This window comes from Notamacropus eugenii, chromosome 4, assembly GCF_028372415.1.
Source record: "Notamacropus eugenii isolate mMacEug1 chromosome 4, mMacEug1.pri_v2, whole genome shotgun sequence".
Classification (NCBI taxonomy): Eukaryota; Metazoa; Chordata; class Mammalia; order Diprotodontia; family Macropodidae; genus Notamacropus; species Notamacropus eugenii.
Genome location: NC_092875.1, coordinates 96,226,099 through 96,245,619, shown reverse-complemented (window position 1 = coordinate 96,245,619; position 19,521 = coordinate 96,226,099). Strand labels below are relative to the sequence as shown.

Here is a 19,521-nt window from a genome sequence, read left to right as displayed (position 1 = left end):
AGCAATGTAAATGGGAAAGATAGCAGCAACTAGAGGGACTGGGAATAGCCTGCAGATGGTGGGATTTGAGCCAAGTATTGAAAATGCCTGGGAAATTAAGAGATGGAAAACTGGAAGAGTACTCCAGTCATGGGGAAGAGCCACAGGAAGAGCACTAGGAAAGGAAGCGAGTGCCATGATCAAGAAATTGTAAGTAGATCTATCTTGCTGGACTGTAGAACGTGTGAAGGAGAAAAGAGTTTTAGAAAACCATAAAGGTAGGAAGGAGGACAGTTTATAAAAACTTTTAATGTCAAGAAGAAAAGTTTATATTTGATCATAGAAATAAGATGAAACTACTGGAGCTTATTGAGTGGGGAATTAACACAGTTATGCCTACTCTTGAAAAAAATGACCTTGGCAATTAAGTGAAGGATGGATTATACTAGGGAGAGACTCAAAGAAGGAGATGAATTAGAAGGTTATTGCAATAGTACTGATAATCAGTGATGATAGACAAAACTAGGGCTGTGATCATGTGAGTAAAGTAGACACACAAGAAAGATGTTGTGAAGGTTGAAATGAAAAGAATTGGCAACAGATTGAACACAGAGAGCAAACCTGAGATCAGTACAACATCAAGGTTTTTAATCTGGGACATCCAGTTTGAGATGGTCAAAAGATAAGTTATAAGTCTCAATCTCTCTATGCTTCAAGTGTCTTATCTATAAAACAGGGATGAAAAATGCCTAGCTAACTTCTCTCATGGGGTGAAGATCAAATATGAATTTTTTTAAATGGACTCAAATCCTGGCTCTACCATCTACTACCTGTCTGACCCCATAGGCAAGTCATTTAATTTCTCTGGGACTCAGTTTCTCCATCTGTAAAATGAGAAGAGGAACTGAAGTCACTTGTAGCTGTCTTTATGAGCCCAAAATGCTACATAAACATAATGTATTACAGAATCACAGAACTTTAGAGGGAAAATGGAGTACAGCAATGATGTAGCACAACCCAAACCCAAAATGTAATCCCACAACAATGCAACCAAAAAGTGGTCATCTAGTAAGCTACTTTAAAGAATCCCTGGAAGAGCGAACTGACTACCAATGGAAGAGGCTTATGTTTTCTCAAAAGACAGTAAGAAAGCAAGAGTCTTCCAGTATGTTGGATGGAACTTCCTAAGCAAATATACACAAAAATGCAGACAAGAATCACACAGGATGAAGTGCACAAGGATCACAACTTGCACTAGTGAATGAGGCACTTGAAGCAAGGACTTACACAGGTGAAATGAACTTTACAGAGCATTTCAGAAAGAGGAAATGATTAGCAAAAATTGGCAATAAGGCAGGAAAGTACCTAATAAGTAAAGGGATAAGGAAATGAGCAAAGAATCATACAATGAAAGAAAAAAATCTAACTTTCTAGGATCAAGGAGGTCAAATAACTTTATTACCGTTATCATCAGACCTCACACCACAAAAAGCAGAAATTCCTTCAACAACATCTTTGACAAGTCTAACATCTGCTTAAATGTACCTACTCACTATTTTTCAGAACCACTTCTAGCTTTTTAAATTTCTCAGATGACAAGAGGGGAGTTTTCTGATTTTTTGTATTTGTTTAATCAACTTTAAAATACAGAGTATATGTGTAGGCATTGACATTGAATGGCAACTAGTCAACAATCCTTTCTCAATCTTTATGAAGCAACCTAGTAAAATGAGGGGGGAAATGGACCTTGAAATCTAAGTTTAAACAGTTCTGGCACTAGAGATGTTGAACAAGTCACTAAATCTCTCCAACACTCAGTTTCTTCATTGAATAAAAACAGATAATTACATTTGCACTCCCTAGTCCATAGATCTGTTACAAAAAAAGTCTTGTAAACCTAACACTACTACATAAATTGGAGCAGTTATTCTTATAGTTGTCTGCTATTACTATCATGAACAAGGAAGCCAGCTTTGTCATGAGGTCCTGCCACAATATTTTCCCAATATTGAACTGAATCCTGACTTTCTGCAACTTGTACCCACTGGTCCTAATTCTACCCTCTGGGGCCAAGTGGACAATATGCAGACCAATTTGGCTCCAATCCAGGTTAAGCAGCAGTTGTACCAGAGGACTTTAATACTTCTTTTACAGTTAGGGGTTACCTTAAGCATACAGAAAAAACAAAGATTACTTCAGTCTTGGAATTTCCAAAACAAATGTTTAAAACCTACTGCAAACTAGGTAATAACACCATGAGAGAAAAACCTGGGTGATTCAGTCTGTTGGACTGAATATATTCTCACTTTAATATTTCAAGATGATAAATTTTATAATATCATAAAGTGTAAAAAGTACAACGGAAGGTCTTTACAAAATAGAGCTCACTATAAAGACTTAGACATACTAGGGATCATTCCCCTATTTTCCCTCCCTATCTAACTCCTACTACATCCTTCCAGCCACAGTTCATGTCCTACTATGTCCTGAAGCCTGTTGTAGATAGTCAAGTTCCTAACAATTACTTTATTTTCTTAACACCTACCTTTCTTAACACTTTCAACAAATACCATAGGATCCAAAATTTAGGAGCTTGATAAATGTATTAATTAGTATTGCTATTGCTGCTGTTAGCTTGCTATTCTTTCCCATTCTAGAACTTCCCCAGTCTAATACCTCTTCTCTCCCAAACCTTTCTTCAGAGCCTCCCAAACACTGAGCTAGCGTGCATCAACTTCATTGCCAATGTGTACATCCCTGGAAAGTACACTAACTGAAGGTCTACAGAGCCATTGTGCTGACCTCATTGTTATATGCCTGTGAAACATGGACAGTTTATCAACGCCATGCCAGGAAACAGAATCCCTTCCATTTGAACTGTCTTATGAAGATTCTGAGGATCACCTGGCAGGACAAGGTGCCAGACACTGCAGTCCTTGCTCGAGCTGAACTGCCAAGTATTCAAACTATGCTTCAGAGAGCGCAACTCTGATGGGCTGGCCTTGTTGTTCGAATGCAAAATGTATGTTTGCCAAAAAGACTATTTTATGGAGAACTTGGGGCAGGCAATCACATGGTGGCCGGCAATCACATGGTGGCCAGAAGAAACGATACAAGGATACTCTCAAGTTCTCTCTCAACAACTTTGGATTTGACTGTGCAACATGGGAGACACTGGCATAGGACTGCTCAGCATGGCATGCCCACATTAGAAAAGATGATGCGCTCTTTGAGGTAAGCAGAATTGAGACAGTACAAAGTAAATGCAGGATGCACAAATTTGGGATATCCACCCCAAATATTCACACGGACTATCTGTGCCCAACATGTGGTAGAGCATTCTGAGCTCGTATTGGTCTGATGAGCCACAGTTGGACACACTGAAATTTCACTTTACAATGGTGATGTCATTTTGGTTCTCTTCAAAGATGAAGGACAACAACCAACCAGAACTTCCCCAAAACAGTACTGCTCTCCTCCTGTTTCCAAATGTAATAGTCCTAGGCCCCTTCTCTAAAGGAAAAACTCAGTTTTACTGAGTTTTTGAAGTTGAAACCCACTCTCGGAGTTACTACCATGGAAACTTTGGTGGGCCATATTTCTGTCTGCACCTGGGAATATTACCCACAGTTTCCCAGGTTCCTGTGATATTATTCTTGATCTGGTTCAAATCCAGCTTTAGACAATTACTAGCAGTGTGACCCTGGGCAAGTCATTTAACTTGTTTGCCTAAACATATCTAAAATGGGAATAATAATAGCACCTACCTCACAGGTTGTTGTGAGAATCAAATAAATGAAATAAGCACTATGTAAATGTTAGCTAGTATTAGTATTACTTCTGAAAAGAAGCTAGAAGGTAGTCACTGGCAAAGAGTAGTCTCCATCCTACCTAAAAAGAAACTAGAAGAGGCTAAGAAAGAAGCAGCAATCTTGATAGAGAAACTGGAGGCAAGGAGGAGGCCCCAACTATACCTTTAATTATCCAAGCAAGGAACCGAATACTGACCAACAGCTACCATCCAAGCAATGAGTGGAGATTATAGAGCCTAAGACAAGGAGGACAGGGAAGTGGGTAAAGGTACAGACTAAATGAAATCACAAGCTGAATGGGGCCATGTGGTAACCACTTATAAACCAGGAAAAGAGACAAGATTAACTGGTAGGCACTGGGTAGGAATATCAACATGGCTGAAAGCACCTTTCTTGCCCTTCTCCTCCAGTACCTTACAAAAAATACTGATGGCTGACAGCCTCTGCTGAGGGGAGGGGGGAAATAGGGGGAACAAGGGAGTGATTTACACACAAACATCAGGCTTTAGTGAGATCCTGGCAGCCTACCTGACATTCATTTCATCCTCAATACATTCTCCCCTATGAGGTGGAATAGGGTAAAAAGATTTGGCAAAAGTTACAACAAATGAGCTGCCAGGTTGGAACTCAAATTAGTCAACAAGTCAGTCAACAAATATTTATTAAACACCTGGTATGTGCCAGGCACTGTGCTAATTGGAACACAAATAAAGGAAAAAGAAAGTCTCTGATCTCAAGACACTTATTGAATCTTTTGATTCTGACTTCAGTGTCCTGTATGTTGCATGTTGCCTCTGTTTCCCAATCAGAGTATCAGGTCCTTAAGCACAGAGACTGTCTCCTCCTTCTATATGTCCCAAAACACATAGGCATAGCCCATGTTCGGTGCCTAATATCCAGACTAATTTAAAGTTGGCCGGTAATCACTGTTAGGGTAGGGAAGAATAAGATCTTAAAGATCACTGATCAGAGCGAGAGTGCCTAGAAGCAAATGCTGGCTCTGTTAGCTTATTAACTGTGAGATTATCATAGTTAATATCATAGCCATTTTGCCAAAGCACTTAACCTCTCTGGCTCTCAACTTCCTTATCTGTAAAATGTGATGACTGAACTATATGACTTTTAAGATGCTCCTCAGCTTTAAAACCTATGATTCTAGACCACTAAGTCAAACTGGTACAAAGTATGACATGAAGAAACAATATGGGCTTAGAATCAGAGAACCTAAGCAGGCATCTCAGTTATACTTACTAGCTACATGACTGAATAGTAAGATCATAGATTCAGAGCTGGAAGAGACTTTGCAGGTCATCAAGTCCAACTCTCTCATTTGACATATGAGGAAAACTCAGGGTTATGTGGCTAGTTTTCATGAGGCAGAATGTGAACCCAGTTCTTGTATGTCACCTGAGGACAATATCTGCCCTACCTAACATGTTATAAAGTACTATAATTATGTCTCTAGTTCCAATATATCCTTCCAGAACATACTAAAACTTAGAGATAACAAATAGCTTCACAAATGTCCTCTATTTACTGTTGCTAGTAGTGGTATACATTCTAACCATCTTAATTGCCTCACAGTGTTCTCACATTTAGATGACCATATTCCTAGGGGAAAAAAGAAAGGGGCTTTGTACGCAGTAACAAAAGGATAATAGGCAAAGATTCCAATAACAACTTGGGAAGTACATTATTACCTACTTCTATATACTAAATACTGGGCTTTCACTTTCAATTAAAAGTGAAAAAGATTAGCCTCATTCAGTGTTGCACTAAGGGCATAAGCAGCATCATAAAGTGGAAGTTACAAGGAGGCAGAGCACTGCTAAAGATAAAAGAACTTCCCAACAATTACTACAATTCTAACAATGGAAAGCTCTGTCTCAGAAGGTAATGCATTCTCTGTAGCTAAAAGTACTTAAGCAGAGGTTCAACAACCACTTTTCTGGCATGCTGCAGAGGGATTTATGCATAGGCAGGAAGCTGGAATACAGAGCATCTCAGGTAGCTGCCAACTAAGGCTCTATTGTGCTATAAAACCTAATTTTATGAGGTTGATGGTAGAGAATGAGAACTATTAATCAATCAATAAACATTTATTAAGGGCCTACTATGTGCAAGGCACTGCGTTAACAGCTGCATTATGATAAAGTACATATTGTTCACAAATCACCTCTTAGTGTCACTGTCCTCTCCAGAAAGAATATAGGATTGGGTGGATTTTGATTTTGACTCAACGTGGCAATTTTCACATGCTAAATATGTTCTATATATCTTTAAGCGTCATGCTTATTTTGTGAGAGTCAAAAAAAAGCAAAATGGTCAGTTTAAAAGGCAGCACTAACTCTGGGCAAATTCACTAACAGCAACAGGGCATGATGGTCTTAACACATATTTTTGCTCATGAATAACAAGCATGGGGAAATTATCTGCGCTGTTCTAGTGAGAACTAAGAATGTGGAATCTGACCATTGAATCAATTTGACTTGCTAGCAGTCTCTAATAATTTAATCTGAGAAATGCAAGCCAGCACACCTTTAGTGGTAAGAATTTTTGATGTGACTTCTAGTTTCTCCAAAGGTTCAGTTCCAATGTTTTCCAATTTGATGTCAAGTTGCTGAGTCTCTCCATTATAAAGCTGGACAGACACATTGGTGGAGATTTCATCTCCCGAGGCAGGCTGCAAAGTTCGGGCTGACCTAAAACAGAGCAATAAAACAAAAAGACTGACTCAGCATTTTGAAAATTATTCATATCAAAACATACTACAGGCATTATAAAATAAGAAGGGAAATTATGACCCATGAAAATAGACTTTAGAATCCAACCCCTCAACACAAGCATAAAAAATATTAAACTATCCTTAATCCATATGTCCTTAAAATTCAGTTGACTCACCAAAATGAATGCATATTTTTAATGCTATCTGTACCAACCAAATTCCTGATAAAATAACAAAATTCATTTAGAAAAACAAAAATGTTTAGAATATTAAAAAGAAGTAATTAAAAGAAGTAGGGATGAAGAGGAAATAGCACCTCAAACTATATTATAAAATGCATTCATCAAAACCATCTATATTAGTTAAAATATAGAGAGGTAGCAGGTACATCAATGGAACAGACTAGACAAAAAAGAATGAGAAATAATACTCAATAACCCAGTGTTTCATAAAATAGAAAACATAAATTACTAGGAAAAAACTCTCTATTTGATAAAAATTGCTGGGAAAATTGGAAAGTAGTCTGATAGAAATTAAGATCAGACCAACACTTTACACTATATTCCAAAATAAATTCTAAATGGACATGTGACCTTTAGGATCGTACTATTAAAAAATTACAGATCATATGCTTCGCACAGTTATGGGCAGGAGATATACTCTTAACCAAAGAAGAGACAGAAGCAATTACAAAAAAATAAAAGAGATAACTTTAATTACTAGAAACTGAAAAGCTTCTATATAGAGTAACACAAGATAAGGAGGGAAGGGGTTGAATGGGGAAAAAGAAAACCTTATAAAATTTCTCTGATAAGGGATTCATATCCAAGACATATAAACAATACACACTCACATATATATATATACACACACACATATACACTAATAGACATTTCCTAAGAGATTTGTGTTCAAAGGATAAAACAATTCTCAAAGTAAGAACTGAAAGCATTTACAACTACATGAAAGACTACTCAGAATCACTAAGAAGAGAAATACAAATTAAAACAACTCTAGGCTTTAACTCATACCCTATAAATTGGCAAAAATGACTCCTTAAAACGGCAATATTCAGTGTTGGAAGGTTTGTGGAATGATGGGCATACTAAAACATTGTTTGTGGGGCTATGAAATAGTATTAACTATTTTGGAAAGCAATTTGGAGTTATGCAAATGAAGTGGCTAAAATATATATACCTTTTGAACCAGAAATTCCATTACTAGGCTTATACCTCAAGGAAGTCATCAATAAGAAGAAAGTACCCATATGCTCCAAAATGTTTACAGCAGCACTTTTTTGTGATATCTAAGAATTGGAAACAAAGTAGTTGCCTATCAATTAGGCAATGGCTAAACAAATTGTGGTATATAAATGTAACAAAATATTACTATGCTATGAGAAATGACAAGTGTGATGAATATAGAGAAAGTACTGTATGAAGTGACGCAGAGTAAAGAAGCAGACCCAACAAAATAATATATACAGCAAATACAACACTGTAAATGGAAAGAATGAAAGATCAAAAAAATCACAGATCAATGTATCAAAACGATAAAGATCAAGGAAGACTCTTCAACAAAGACACATGGGAGGATATCACCAAATCATTCCATCCCATCCAAATCATGTGGACAACTCCAAAGTTTACTCATATTGCACACATTTGGATGCTTTTTCAATGTTATTGATCAGTTGGCTGGTTTTTGTTTCTTCTTTCTGTAAAAAATACTATTCATTATATGGAATGGTTCTCTGGGAGGAAGAAAGGGAAGAATATGTGGGATAAGTATGATAATATAATAAAGAGAAGATATAAATGAAAAACTTACTTGAGAAAAAAGAAATTCAGTTAACTTAGAGTTTCCATCATCTGTTCTAGACTCAGTACAGAGAAGAAATGAGTTCATGACTTGGCTACACAAATGACTAGCTATGTGACCACAAACAAGGCACCGAAGTGCTCTGAGCCTCAGGGTTCTTAAGAAATTGGTGAGATTCTGTTTTTGCTCACTCTTCTGAACTAATTCCTGACTTCAAACTTTATGTTGGGGCCAAACTCTGTATAATTCTGGAGATAATGTTTGGGCTGGTTCTGCTGTTGCTTTGGGGGAGGGGTTCATATTATTTCTGCCAATGCTTTCTATGGGACCTGCAAACTTTCAGCACTGATTTTGGACTTAGAGTTAGGTTAGGCCCTACATACTTCTGAAGGGACTCACTGAACATGTGCGCTCTTTGGTTCTGATTCCAGCTCAGGTTAGGGAGCTGCAAGCTTAAAGTGTTTCCAAAGTGGTTTGTTCCAGGGTAAAGTCTGAGGGTTGTCTTCCTAGTCTGAGCTCTACAAGTTCCTGACCTAGATTTGGGCTTGAGCAATACATCAGTGGGTTTTCCCCTGTATGGTGCTCTAGAAGACTGCTGCAGGACTCAGCCACTGCCAACCAGATGGAAAGCTCTGCTGGCTCAGTGCAAAACTGCAGGCACGACTGTGGTCTGATATTCTTGCCAAGGTTATTCTGGTACAGGTTTTAGGCTCGGTTGGAGTCTAGTGCTGAGAATCCTGCTATGGACTCTCTGGACTCTTGGGATATGAGTCACAAAGTTATTGCTTGTTTCTGCACTTGATCCATTTTCAGTACACGGCCTAAGGCCCTCAACTGCTTCTTGCCTGAAATATCACCCCTACGTACCATCCCCTGATCATTCCTCCTTGGATTCCAGGAATGAGTAGTGAGTGACAAAGTTGTCAGGTGGACCCTGTTCCTGCATTCTGCCCAAGGTCAGGGCCTTACACATTGCTCTGGTACATAGCCTTGACTCTCTTTTAGTCATTATTCCTGTTTAGACCCTGTACACAGACCTATCTGTCTCTGTATGATGACCTAAACTGGAAAAATGATGCATTATTACTTTTTTCTTATATTACCCTATCAGTCTCATTATGGTGCATTTTCCAGATCATTATGGAATAACTTGGCTTTATTTCTTTCTGCTATTCCGTCATCTTGGCTCCTTCCCAGTCTTCACTTTCTAATGACTTCTATAATGTTGTACTCTCTCTTTCAATTCAAGATCCCTGTTCCTTAAATCATTCCATATTTTGAACTCTAAAAGATCAACTGAAATAATCGTAATGAAACGTCCACTCTTTCCAAGGCTCTGTGCTAGAGACTAGGGATATAAAGATGGAGATATCACAAGTAGGGACACTTGAAAGCTCTTCTTTCTGTAGCAGGAATAAAAAAGGCACTGTCCTTTGCTTTTTCATCTCATGAAGTAGAGTTTTTAAAACAGTGAAATCCAAAGGCCTTCATAGTGTTGCATTGTAGCATCTGCTCCTGAGTATTTTCATTAGATAGGAAGATTTCCTCACAGGGTCTTGGATTATAATTGTTAGATATGCCTCTAACACATAAGGCACAATGATTATGTCTGACTTACTGACTGTTATTCTATTCCAGCATCTTTCCCTCTCCTCTTCTTTCCTCACTAGCATAAGATAATGGACATTTGGAGCATTCTGTTCCCTTGTTGGATCCAGATAGTATAAACTAGATAGTGCAGTAACAGATTTTTGTGAAACATGGAGACATGGCTTGAGAATGACCTGTATTATGAACATTTTATGGAAAAACTGGGCTATCAGTTGATGGAGAAAAAATAGGGTTACTTCCTTTTTTTTTTTTCTTAGTGCCAAACTGAACTCACAACTACTCTTGGCTTAAACTAACTGAAATAAGTTAGACTGTCTGCATCTGGAATTAGTGTACCTCAGCCAGAAGTTAGTATGTTGGGAAAAATTCTTTAATCCCCTACCAGAAACATGTATAAAATGATAATAATGCTTCTTAGGTACAAAGGATGTTACAAAATACCTTTCTCATAACATCTCTATAAAGTAGTAGTACCTATACTGTCACTTTCAGACTCATTCATTATATACTTCTCTCCCTCATGCATTCTATGTTACAGTTGGATCATCCTACTTATTCTACATCCACGACATTATATAGTCTACCTACAGGGCTTTTTGCAAGTTGTACTCAATGCCTGGTTTGCCCTCTGTCTTCACCTTTGACATAGAGAATCCCTAGGTTCCATCAAAGCACAGGCTGGTAGCCATCTCTTAACAGGAACATTTTTCTTTTCCTTGAAATTGATAGCATCTCTGTCCATCCCCAACTACTTTGTTTCATTTTGCAAATACTTATTTGTGTACACTTTGTTTTGTGCTGGTAGAACATAAGCTCCTTAGATAAAGTGATGCTTCATTTTTACCTCTATATTGCTAGCACCCATTCCAAGCCTGGCACACGGTAGGTGTTCAACAAATGCCTGTTTAATTGACTTGAATCAGTTTAATTGATGAGAGGGGCCCAAGATTCAGAGATGTAGTGACTTGCTCAGGTTGACACAACTACTAAGTAGGAGAGCAAGGACTGAAATTCAGGGCTCTTTTCACCATAGCATGCAGTGTCATTAAGTGATCCACAGTGCTAGATATGAGCTGTTCAGCTCTTGATACAGGAAGAGTTCCAAGAGGTGTTTTCCTTAGAAGGGTTCTTGGCACAAGAAAAGAGCATAAGGGCACTATGATGGGTCACTTGATAGTGCTGCTTTAAGAGATTTGTTACAAGTTCTACATGTAAACTGAATCTTTAATATCATTGTGGGGGCGTATGGATGAGGTGGAAAATTGGTATTTTGTATTCTTATTGTGGATTTGTCTGGAGCTCATACTATCTACAGAACTGAAAAGGACTCTCCTTCATTTGTACATGTTTCACGGACAATCACAGGAATCAGGAAAAGTTAATTGTACATAATAAGCTTGAGACAAGCTAGGGATTCTAAGAGGCAAAGGGTAAAGGGAATTAATTGTAGGTCAGACCTAATTCATACCAGTCCAGTGTTCATGTCCAGGACTGAAATATAATAAGATACTCATCAAACATAAAATAAAATAAAAATGGTTTTACCTAAAATAAGGGATTCAAAGGATATAATTACTAAAATACAAATACTGTTCCACTGTATTCTCATTCATCAAGGCAACAAGACGGAGTCAAAAAGACATCCTGCAAGTCAAGGGGAACTCTGCCAAAACTCATGAACACTAACGCCTCATAAGCTGAATTTTTTATATCCCTAAGACTCTATACCAAGCAAATACTAGAATGGGCTCATTGCTTCCTTAAACAGATGCCATCTCAGCCAATGTAAAATAAAAGTTATTTGTATGACAGAGCACAATCTAGGTATTAGGAACAGCCTGTACAAAGTTAAAGAGATAAGACATAGAATACCGGGTATAATAAGTTGGCCAGTTTGGCTAGAATGCATTAAGAGGAGAAATTTGCAGGTAAGTCTACGAAGGTACAATGGAAACAGATTACGAAGGGCTCAAAAAGAGTAGCTTTGATTTCTATCCTAAAAATAGGAAACTACTTTGATCTTTTTAAGCAGGTGTCATGTTTAAGTATTTGATATAGAAGTATCAATTTAGTAGTTGTATGAACGATGGATTGGGAAGAGGAATTAAGGCAGAGAAGTCAATTAAGTGGCTAGTTCAACAATAAAGCTGAGAGGTGCTGAAAGAATAATCTGAGTTAGTGACTATTTTACAGTGGAAAGAAGAAAATGGATGTAAGCAAGCTATGGAGGTAGAATCACTAAAGCTCAGCAACTGATTGAACTCAATGGGAGGGAAATAGGAGGAGAAGTCAATGAGTGACAGTGTAGTGTTGAGAATGACTCCCTGATTGTAAACCTGAGAGACTAAAAGAATGATGAAACCAAGGAGTTGAAAAGATTGTGGAGAAAGATAATGAGTTTTGTTTAGGACATATTAAGTTTGAGATATAGGATATTCAGTTTGAAACCTCCAATGAATCTATATCACTGAATATCGTATCAATTTCTCAACAGATAGTTTTTGCTGAATTTTTTTCTTCTCTTCCTTTAGGAAAAAAATCCTTCTTATAAGGGATAAGCTCTCTGGGATAGGGAAGGGAAGGGAAAAAGGGAAAAACAATGATACAAAAACAAAAAAGAACAATAAAAAAAAAAATCTATTTAAGAAAAAGAAAAAGAAACCTCCAATAAATAATTCATGATGCAAGACTGGTACTCGAGAGACTAGATAGATATATAGATCTAGGAGGTATCTGTATAGAGGTCATAGTTGAATCCAGGGGAACCTATTTTAAAGCGTATATAGAAAATGATCATGAGGATCCTATGGCCTAAAAAAACTATGTGGAATCTGGCTCAAGAGGGATGGGAAGTTCTCAAGAATGAAATTCTAATAACACAATACAAACGTGTCCAAAGAGGAAGAAAAGTAGTTATACAAAGAGATCAGATCTATAGCCATCATCAACCAAAAGATATGTTTAAAAGACATGTAAAAGATAAGAGAAAATACAGATAACTGAAGGAGAATACAAATGAGTGATAAAATCTTACCAAATAGAAAGTGTCAGGAAGGCTAAAGCTCAAAATGAATTGAAGGTGGCAATGAATGATAAACCATGAAAAATAGCTATTGGAGTTTTGATGGGTATGAGAAGAGGGTTAGAAGATACAACTGCTGGGGTAGGTGGATGGAATAATGATGAATGCCACTTGGAAAATAGCAAGAACTAAAACTATTAATTTTGCTTCTATTTCCTATATCAAGGAAAATGATCTTCTAGAATGGGATGGATATAACAAAAATTATTAACAGATAGTTGAAATGTGCAATAAATAAGGAGATGATAAAAGAGCAGCTATGTGCCCTTAAAGAACCCAGGTCACCAGGTCAAGATGAAATACCCAGGGAGATGAAAAGGATTGATGGATGTGATAATGATCTATCAACAATCTTTGAAAAACAGTGAATGTTAGCAGTACAACTAGACTAAATAGAGAAATGTCCTCATTTTCAAAAAAAAAAAAAAAAGGGAAGACAACAGGGTCTTCATTCAGAATATAGATCTGTGAACCTAACATCAATTCCCGAAATCCATTAAAATTCAACTATGTAGGTGCAGTAAGGGGAAAGCAAGCCCATGAAAAGAACCTAAGTGTTGAGATTTTAATGGAGTACAACATCAATTGGAGTCAACAATAAGACATGACTATTAAAAAAAAAAAAAGGTAACATAAAATTAAGGTATATTTTTTTTTAAATGGCATCCAAAATAGGAGAGGTGATGGTCCAAATTCAACTCTTTCCTAGTAAGATCATATCTTAGAAATCTGTGTTCAGTTTGGGGCACCATATTTTGAAGAAGACACAACAAATCATGGCAACCTAAGAGTATAAGATCAATATGTTGAGGGACTAGAAAGCAAGCTATAAAGAAATCATTTGAAGAAACTGGGAATTTTCATGTGGAGAAGACTTAGAGGAGACATTAGTGTTGTCTTCAAATTCAAGATAATAATGGGAAAGAGGATTCACAGACCTATAGAGCATAATTAGAAGCAATGGGTAAAAGTTGGAGAAAGGTAAATTTTAGCTTGATTCAAGGAAAGGCTTCATAATAATCGTCCAAAAATGGCTTACTTCAGGACAAAAAAATTACTCCTCACAAGAGGTCTATGAGCATCACTACTGGTCAGTGATACTGTAGAGGAAATTCTTATTCAGCTTTCATTTTTACTAGATAATCTCTGATGTCCCTTACAAGTCTGATATTCTGTGAGTTTGTTTTAAAATTAGGGAAAGAGAAAGGAGAAAAAAAGAGATGACGGGGGAAGTTATGAAGTCAAGAAAGTCCACAAGTATTTATTGAGTTCTGACAATGTGGCAAGAACTGTGCTGAACGCTGGAGATACAAAGAAAGGCCGGAAAAAAAAATGGAGGGAGGGAGGCAGAGAGGGAGGGAGGGAGGGAGAAAGGAGGGCAGGAAAGAAGGAAGGAAGGAAGGAAGGAAGGAAGGAAGGAAGGAAGGAAGGAAGGAAGGAAGGAAGGAAGGAAGGGAGGGAGGGAGGGAGGGAGGGAGGGAGGGAGGGAGGAAGGGAGGAAGGAAGGAGTATGTACTATGTGCTAGGTAATAGGCTAAGCACTTTATAAAAGTTATCTATTTTATACTCACAAAAACCCTGAGAAGTAGATGCTATTTTTATCCCCATTTCACAGATGAGAAAACTGAGGCAGACAGAGGTTAAGTGACTTGCACAGAGCCACATTATCTATTAAGGCTAGATTTGACCATAGGCCTTCCTAACTCCAAGATCAGGGTTCTTGATCTAAGCATCACTTACCTGCTCCTAGGAGCTCATAGTCTAATAAAGAAGAAAACATGCAAACAATTATATGCAAACAAAATATATACATTTTGTTGAATTGGGGGTTGTCTCTGAGGAAAGGTACTCAGATTAAGAAAGACTGGAAAAGGCTTCTTACAAAAGATAAGACTTTTGCTGAAATCCTGAAGATAGGCAGGAGGGGAGATGTGATGGCAATCAAAATAGGATCTTTTGTTATTTTTGTTTTAGTATAATCAAGTACCTCAGAAAGAACCTTGACTTTATCAATCAAGTGTCTTTATAAGGAGTAAAGTACAGAAATAAGAATTTCTTTAAGTAGAAACAGTGTATGTATTTGTATTGTTAATTATTTTAATGTGATTAAAGATCTTTCTCACTCGTTGATGGGCCTGCCCATTGTGGGAGGCTTGATTAGGGGAGTTGTTTTGTAGGAGAGTCTCAAATACCTTTTGTTTTTTCTATTGAGGCACTAGATCAAAGGGTTGTGATACCCTCTGGATCTAAAAAAGGTATAAATACTCTGAGTTGAGGTTTTACTTTGGGGCTTAGATTTTGGTAGGAAGGTTTGAGTGCCAGATGAGGACTCTGGGAAGCTGCTAAGGAAACCCCCCAGCCCTCCAGGCTTTCAGAATCCAGAGGTCCTACTTCCCTCTCTGGTTGGTTGCTTGCCTGCTTGCTGTCCTTCATCTTTGAAGAGGAACAAAATGGCATCACTATTGTAAAGTGAAGTTTCAATGTGTCCGACTGTGGCTGATCAGACCAATATGAGCTCAGAATGCTCTACCACAGGTTGGGCACAGATAGTCCATGTGAATATTTGGGGTGGATATCCCAAATTTGCACATCCTGTCTCAATTCTGCTTTGCTCAAAGAGCACCTTTTCTTATGTGGGCACGCCATGCTGAGCAGTACTGTGCCAGTGTCTCCCATGTTGCATAGTCAAATCCAAAGTTGCTGAGAGAGACCTTGAGAGTGTCCTTGTGATGGGGTTCAGACTCTGGGAAATTCCTTGAGCTCCCCTTGAATCTCCCCACAAAACCTGGCTTTTCATACTCAAATTGAATTCTCCTGGAATCTCCCCACAGAACCTGGCTTTTCATTCTCAAATTTGTGGCCACTGTCTGTTATTGCCTCACCTGCTTCCCACCTAGGCTCTCCATAGTCTGATGTCTCCTGATTGCCTCCAGCTGTTTCCAGCTTTTGATCCTCCTTGGATTCCCTCTTTGAACTTCTCAGTACCCTTCCCAGATCCCTTCTCCCATCACTCTAGACTACCAGACCACCTCTACCCCCATCCCTCCTATAGTCTTTTCTGTATTTAGTCCCATCTCGCCTCCATGAAGGCGCTCAGATTCAATCCAGTTCAGACTCTGTCTAGCTGAGATTCTATCTGGCCCACTTGTAAATACAAGTATTATAAAAGCATAGGCTCCTTAAGAGCCAACCCAATTTGGTGAATCTTTAATAAACTTTGTTTCTTTGACTTTCAGAAGGCTTGAGTCAAATTCATTCGAGCATGACCCGGACTGTTGGTATTTTGGGATCCCCATCGCCCCTAAACCTCATCACTTTCTTCTGGCCACCATATGATTGCTTGCCCCATGCAAGTTCTTCATAAAATAATCTTTTTGGCAAGCATATATTTTGCATTCGAACAATGAGGCCAGCCCATCAGAGCTGCACTCTCTGAAGCATAGTTTGAATGCTGGGCAGTTCAGCTCGAGCAAGGACTTCATTATCTGGCACCTTATCCTGCCAGGTGATCCTCAGAATCTTCCCAGACAGTTCGAATGGAAGTGATTCAGTTTCCTGGCATGGCACTGGTAAACTGTCCACGTTTCACAAGCATATAGCAATGAGGTCAGCACAACGACTCTGCAGATCTTCAATTTGGTAGTCAGTCTAATACTTCTCTCCCAAACCTTTCTTCAGAGCCTTCCAAATACTGAGCTAGCTCTGGCAATGTGTGCATTGTTGACCTGAAAACTTTATTAAAGAAAAGGCAACAGGCTAAATGCATACATTTTATGACTTAATTAATTAATCAATTCCCCATAAAGAAAACAGTTACATAGCGCTATGGAGTCAGAGGTGACTCTGACTACCTAGTACAGAAATCATCTGTCTTAAGTACATTTTGCCATGAGAAAGAAACTCTCCTAATTAAGCAAATCATAAATTCAGTAAGACAGGACAATTAACAAAGCAATGTCAGTCAGGTCTTGAGATTCCAAGCTGGGTAAACATATGTCTCGGAAATCCCACCACTAGTAAGTGGCAGGCTTCCTGCCCCAAACAGATAACTGATGCAGGAAAGGGTAAACAATGTTCAATAGAAATTGTGACCTAAGATGTCTATATTTTCTTTACCATTAATATGCCATAACATAGTATGTGTCTATAGATAACAAGATACAGTGTCTTAGGTTAAAGGTCTCCCAAGGAATGCAGAGTCAGCTTTGGCTGGCCTTTGCTGACATAGGAACAGGCACTCTCTGAGTTAGCTTCAGAGAGAACAAAGAGATTATTCCAAAATTTTAATTTAAAAATTATCAGCATCAACCTCATTGTCAATGTGTACATGCCTGGAAAGTACACTACCAATGTAAGTGAACTTATTCACAGCATTCAAAACTTCTCCATTTGTTGTAACCAATGGTTCCACATATGGATGGTGTGGTGGTGGCTGATGGAGCACTTGTGTTTTCTTAGTGTTAATTATTAGGCCAAATTAGCACAGGCAGCAGAAAATTGATCCATACTTCGTTGCATCTCAGCTTCAGAGGCTGCATTGAGTGCACAATCATCTGCAAATAGAAAATCACGCACCAACACTCCCTCCACTTTAGTCGTGGCTTGTAACTTTTTCAAATTGAAGAACTTGACATCAGTACAGTAGTTGACCTTGATGCCATGTTCATCCTTAACTGAAAGCATTTGACAACATGGCTGAAAACATCGTGCTATAAAGCATGGGAGCAAGCACACAGCCCTGTTTCACTCCACTGGTGACTGGGAAGGCACAAGAGCAATGTCCATTATCCAGAACCCAGATGAACATGCCATCATGAAATTGATGTACAATATTGATGAACTTTTCAGGGCAACCAAATTTTGACATAACTTTTCATAAGCCCTCATGACTAACAGTGTCAAAGGCCTTGGTCAGATCTACAAACACTGTATACAGACCTCTGTTCTGCTCCTGGCATTTCTCCTGGAGTTGTGGGGCTGCAAACACCATATTGACTGTTCCTTGGCCCTTTCTGAAGCCACATTAGCTCTCAGGTATATGACCATCTTTCAGGTGAAGGATCAGTCTATTAAGGAGGACTCTAGCAAGAATCTTGCCAGCAATGACTAAGAGAGAGACCCGCCCCCATGATTGTCACAGGACAATCTATTCCCTTTACCTTTATAGAGATGGACAGTGGAGGCATCCTTGAACTCCTGGAGAATAACCTCCTCTTGCCATACAACCTGGAAAATTTCAGTCAGCTTCTGCATGAGCAATGGTCCCCCTATCTTGTAAATCTCAGCTGGAATAGAGTCAGCACTGGGTCCTTTGCCACATGAAATGAGCCTAATGGCCCTCAAAACCTCTTCTTCAGTTGGAACTTCAACTAAGGAGGGAATGACTTCAACTTGAAGCAAACAGTCAATGGCCTCAGCATTGAATGATGATGGTCTGTTGAGAACACTATGCAAATGTTCAGCTCATCTCTCTAGGATCATGTCCTTATCACTAATCAATGTGGCTCCATCAGCACTGAGTAGTTGTGATGCACCATAGGTTTTTGACTCATAAATAGCTTTTAGGGAATCATAAAAGCACTTTGGATTGTTAATATCAGCATAAAATTGAATTTCACTTGCCTTCTTACTGAGCCAGGAATCCTGCATCTCTCTAAGCTTTACTTGTACTTTGCTTTTGATGGAATTAAATGTTGCCTTCTTAGAGGTGGATGAAGTATGCTGCTGGTAAATCCTGTGGAGTTCTCATTTTTCATTTAGCAGCTTCTGAATTTCCTCATCATTTTCATCAAACCAGTCTTGGTGTTTGTAAGTGTTCTGGCCCAGATGAGCAAATGCAGTGCTATACACCAAATCTCTGAGAGCTGCCCACTCCTTTTCTGCTCCACTGTTGCCAACTGTATGTTGGCTTAACTTTCCCTACAAGTCAGCAGCAAATTGTTCACACTCAGAGAAGAGCTCTAATTTGTTGACATTGATTCTTCTGGTAGTCATTTTGCCTTGGGGGTGGCACTTTTGATGAATGTGAATATTTAGCTTGAAAAGCATATGTCTATGATCAGTTCAGCACTCTGCACCACACATTGCCTTTGTCACTCTCACATCTTGTCTTTCTCTTCTCCTTACAATCACATAATCTATTAGATGCCAATGTTTGCTGCGAGGGTGCATCCATGAAGTTTTATTGCATTTAGGTAAACAAAAGACAGTGTTGATGATGAGATGGTCATGGTATGCACAAGTCTTCAGCAGTAAATGACCATTGCTGTTGCTGTTTCCAACTCCATTCCTCCCTAGGACTCCCTGCCAAGTCTGGTAGTCTGAGACTACTCTAGCACTAAAGTCTCCCAGAATTATAAACTTGTCTCCTTTTCACACATTGATGATAAGGGTCTCTAGCTCTTCATAAAATTTTTCTTTGACTTCATGAGGGTCTGTCATGGTAGAAGCATAGGCACTGATGATGGTGGCATGGTGTTTTCCTGCAAGTG

General features: G+C 38.6%; 1 protein-coding gene across 4 annotated transcripts in view; it reads right to left on the bottom strand.

Moving 5' to 3' along the window:
* TRAPPC9 (trafficking protein particle complex subunit 9) overlaps positions 1-19,521 on the bottom strand; it is a 1,025,445-nt gene that overhangs the window by 757,375 nt on the left and 248,549 nt on the right. For all 4 annotated transcript variants that reach the window (XM_072602984.1, XM_072602987.1, XM_072602985.1 and 1 more), the window contains one exon: positions 6,330-6,493. In XM_072602984.1, the coding sequence (XP_072459085.1) occupies positions 6,330-6,493 (164 nt within the window). The remainder of the gene's footprint in view (positions 1-6,329; positions 6,494-19,521) is intronic.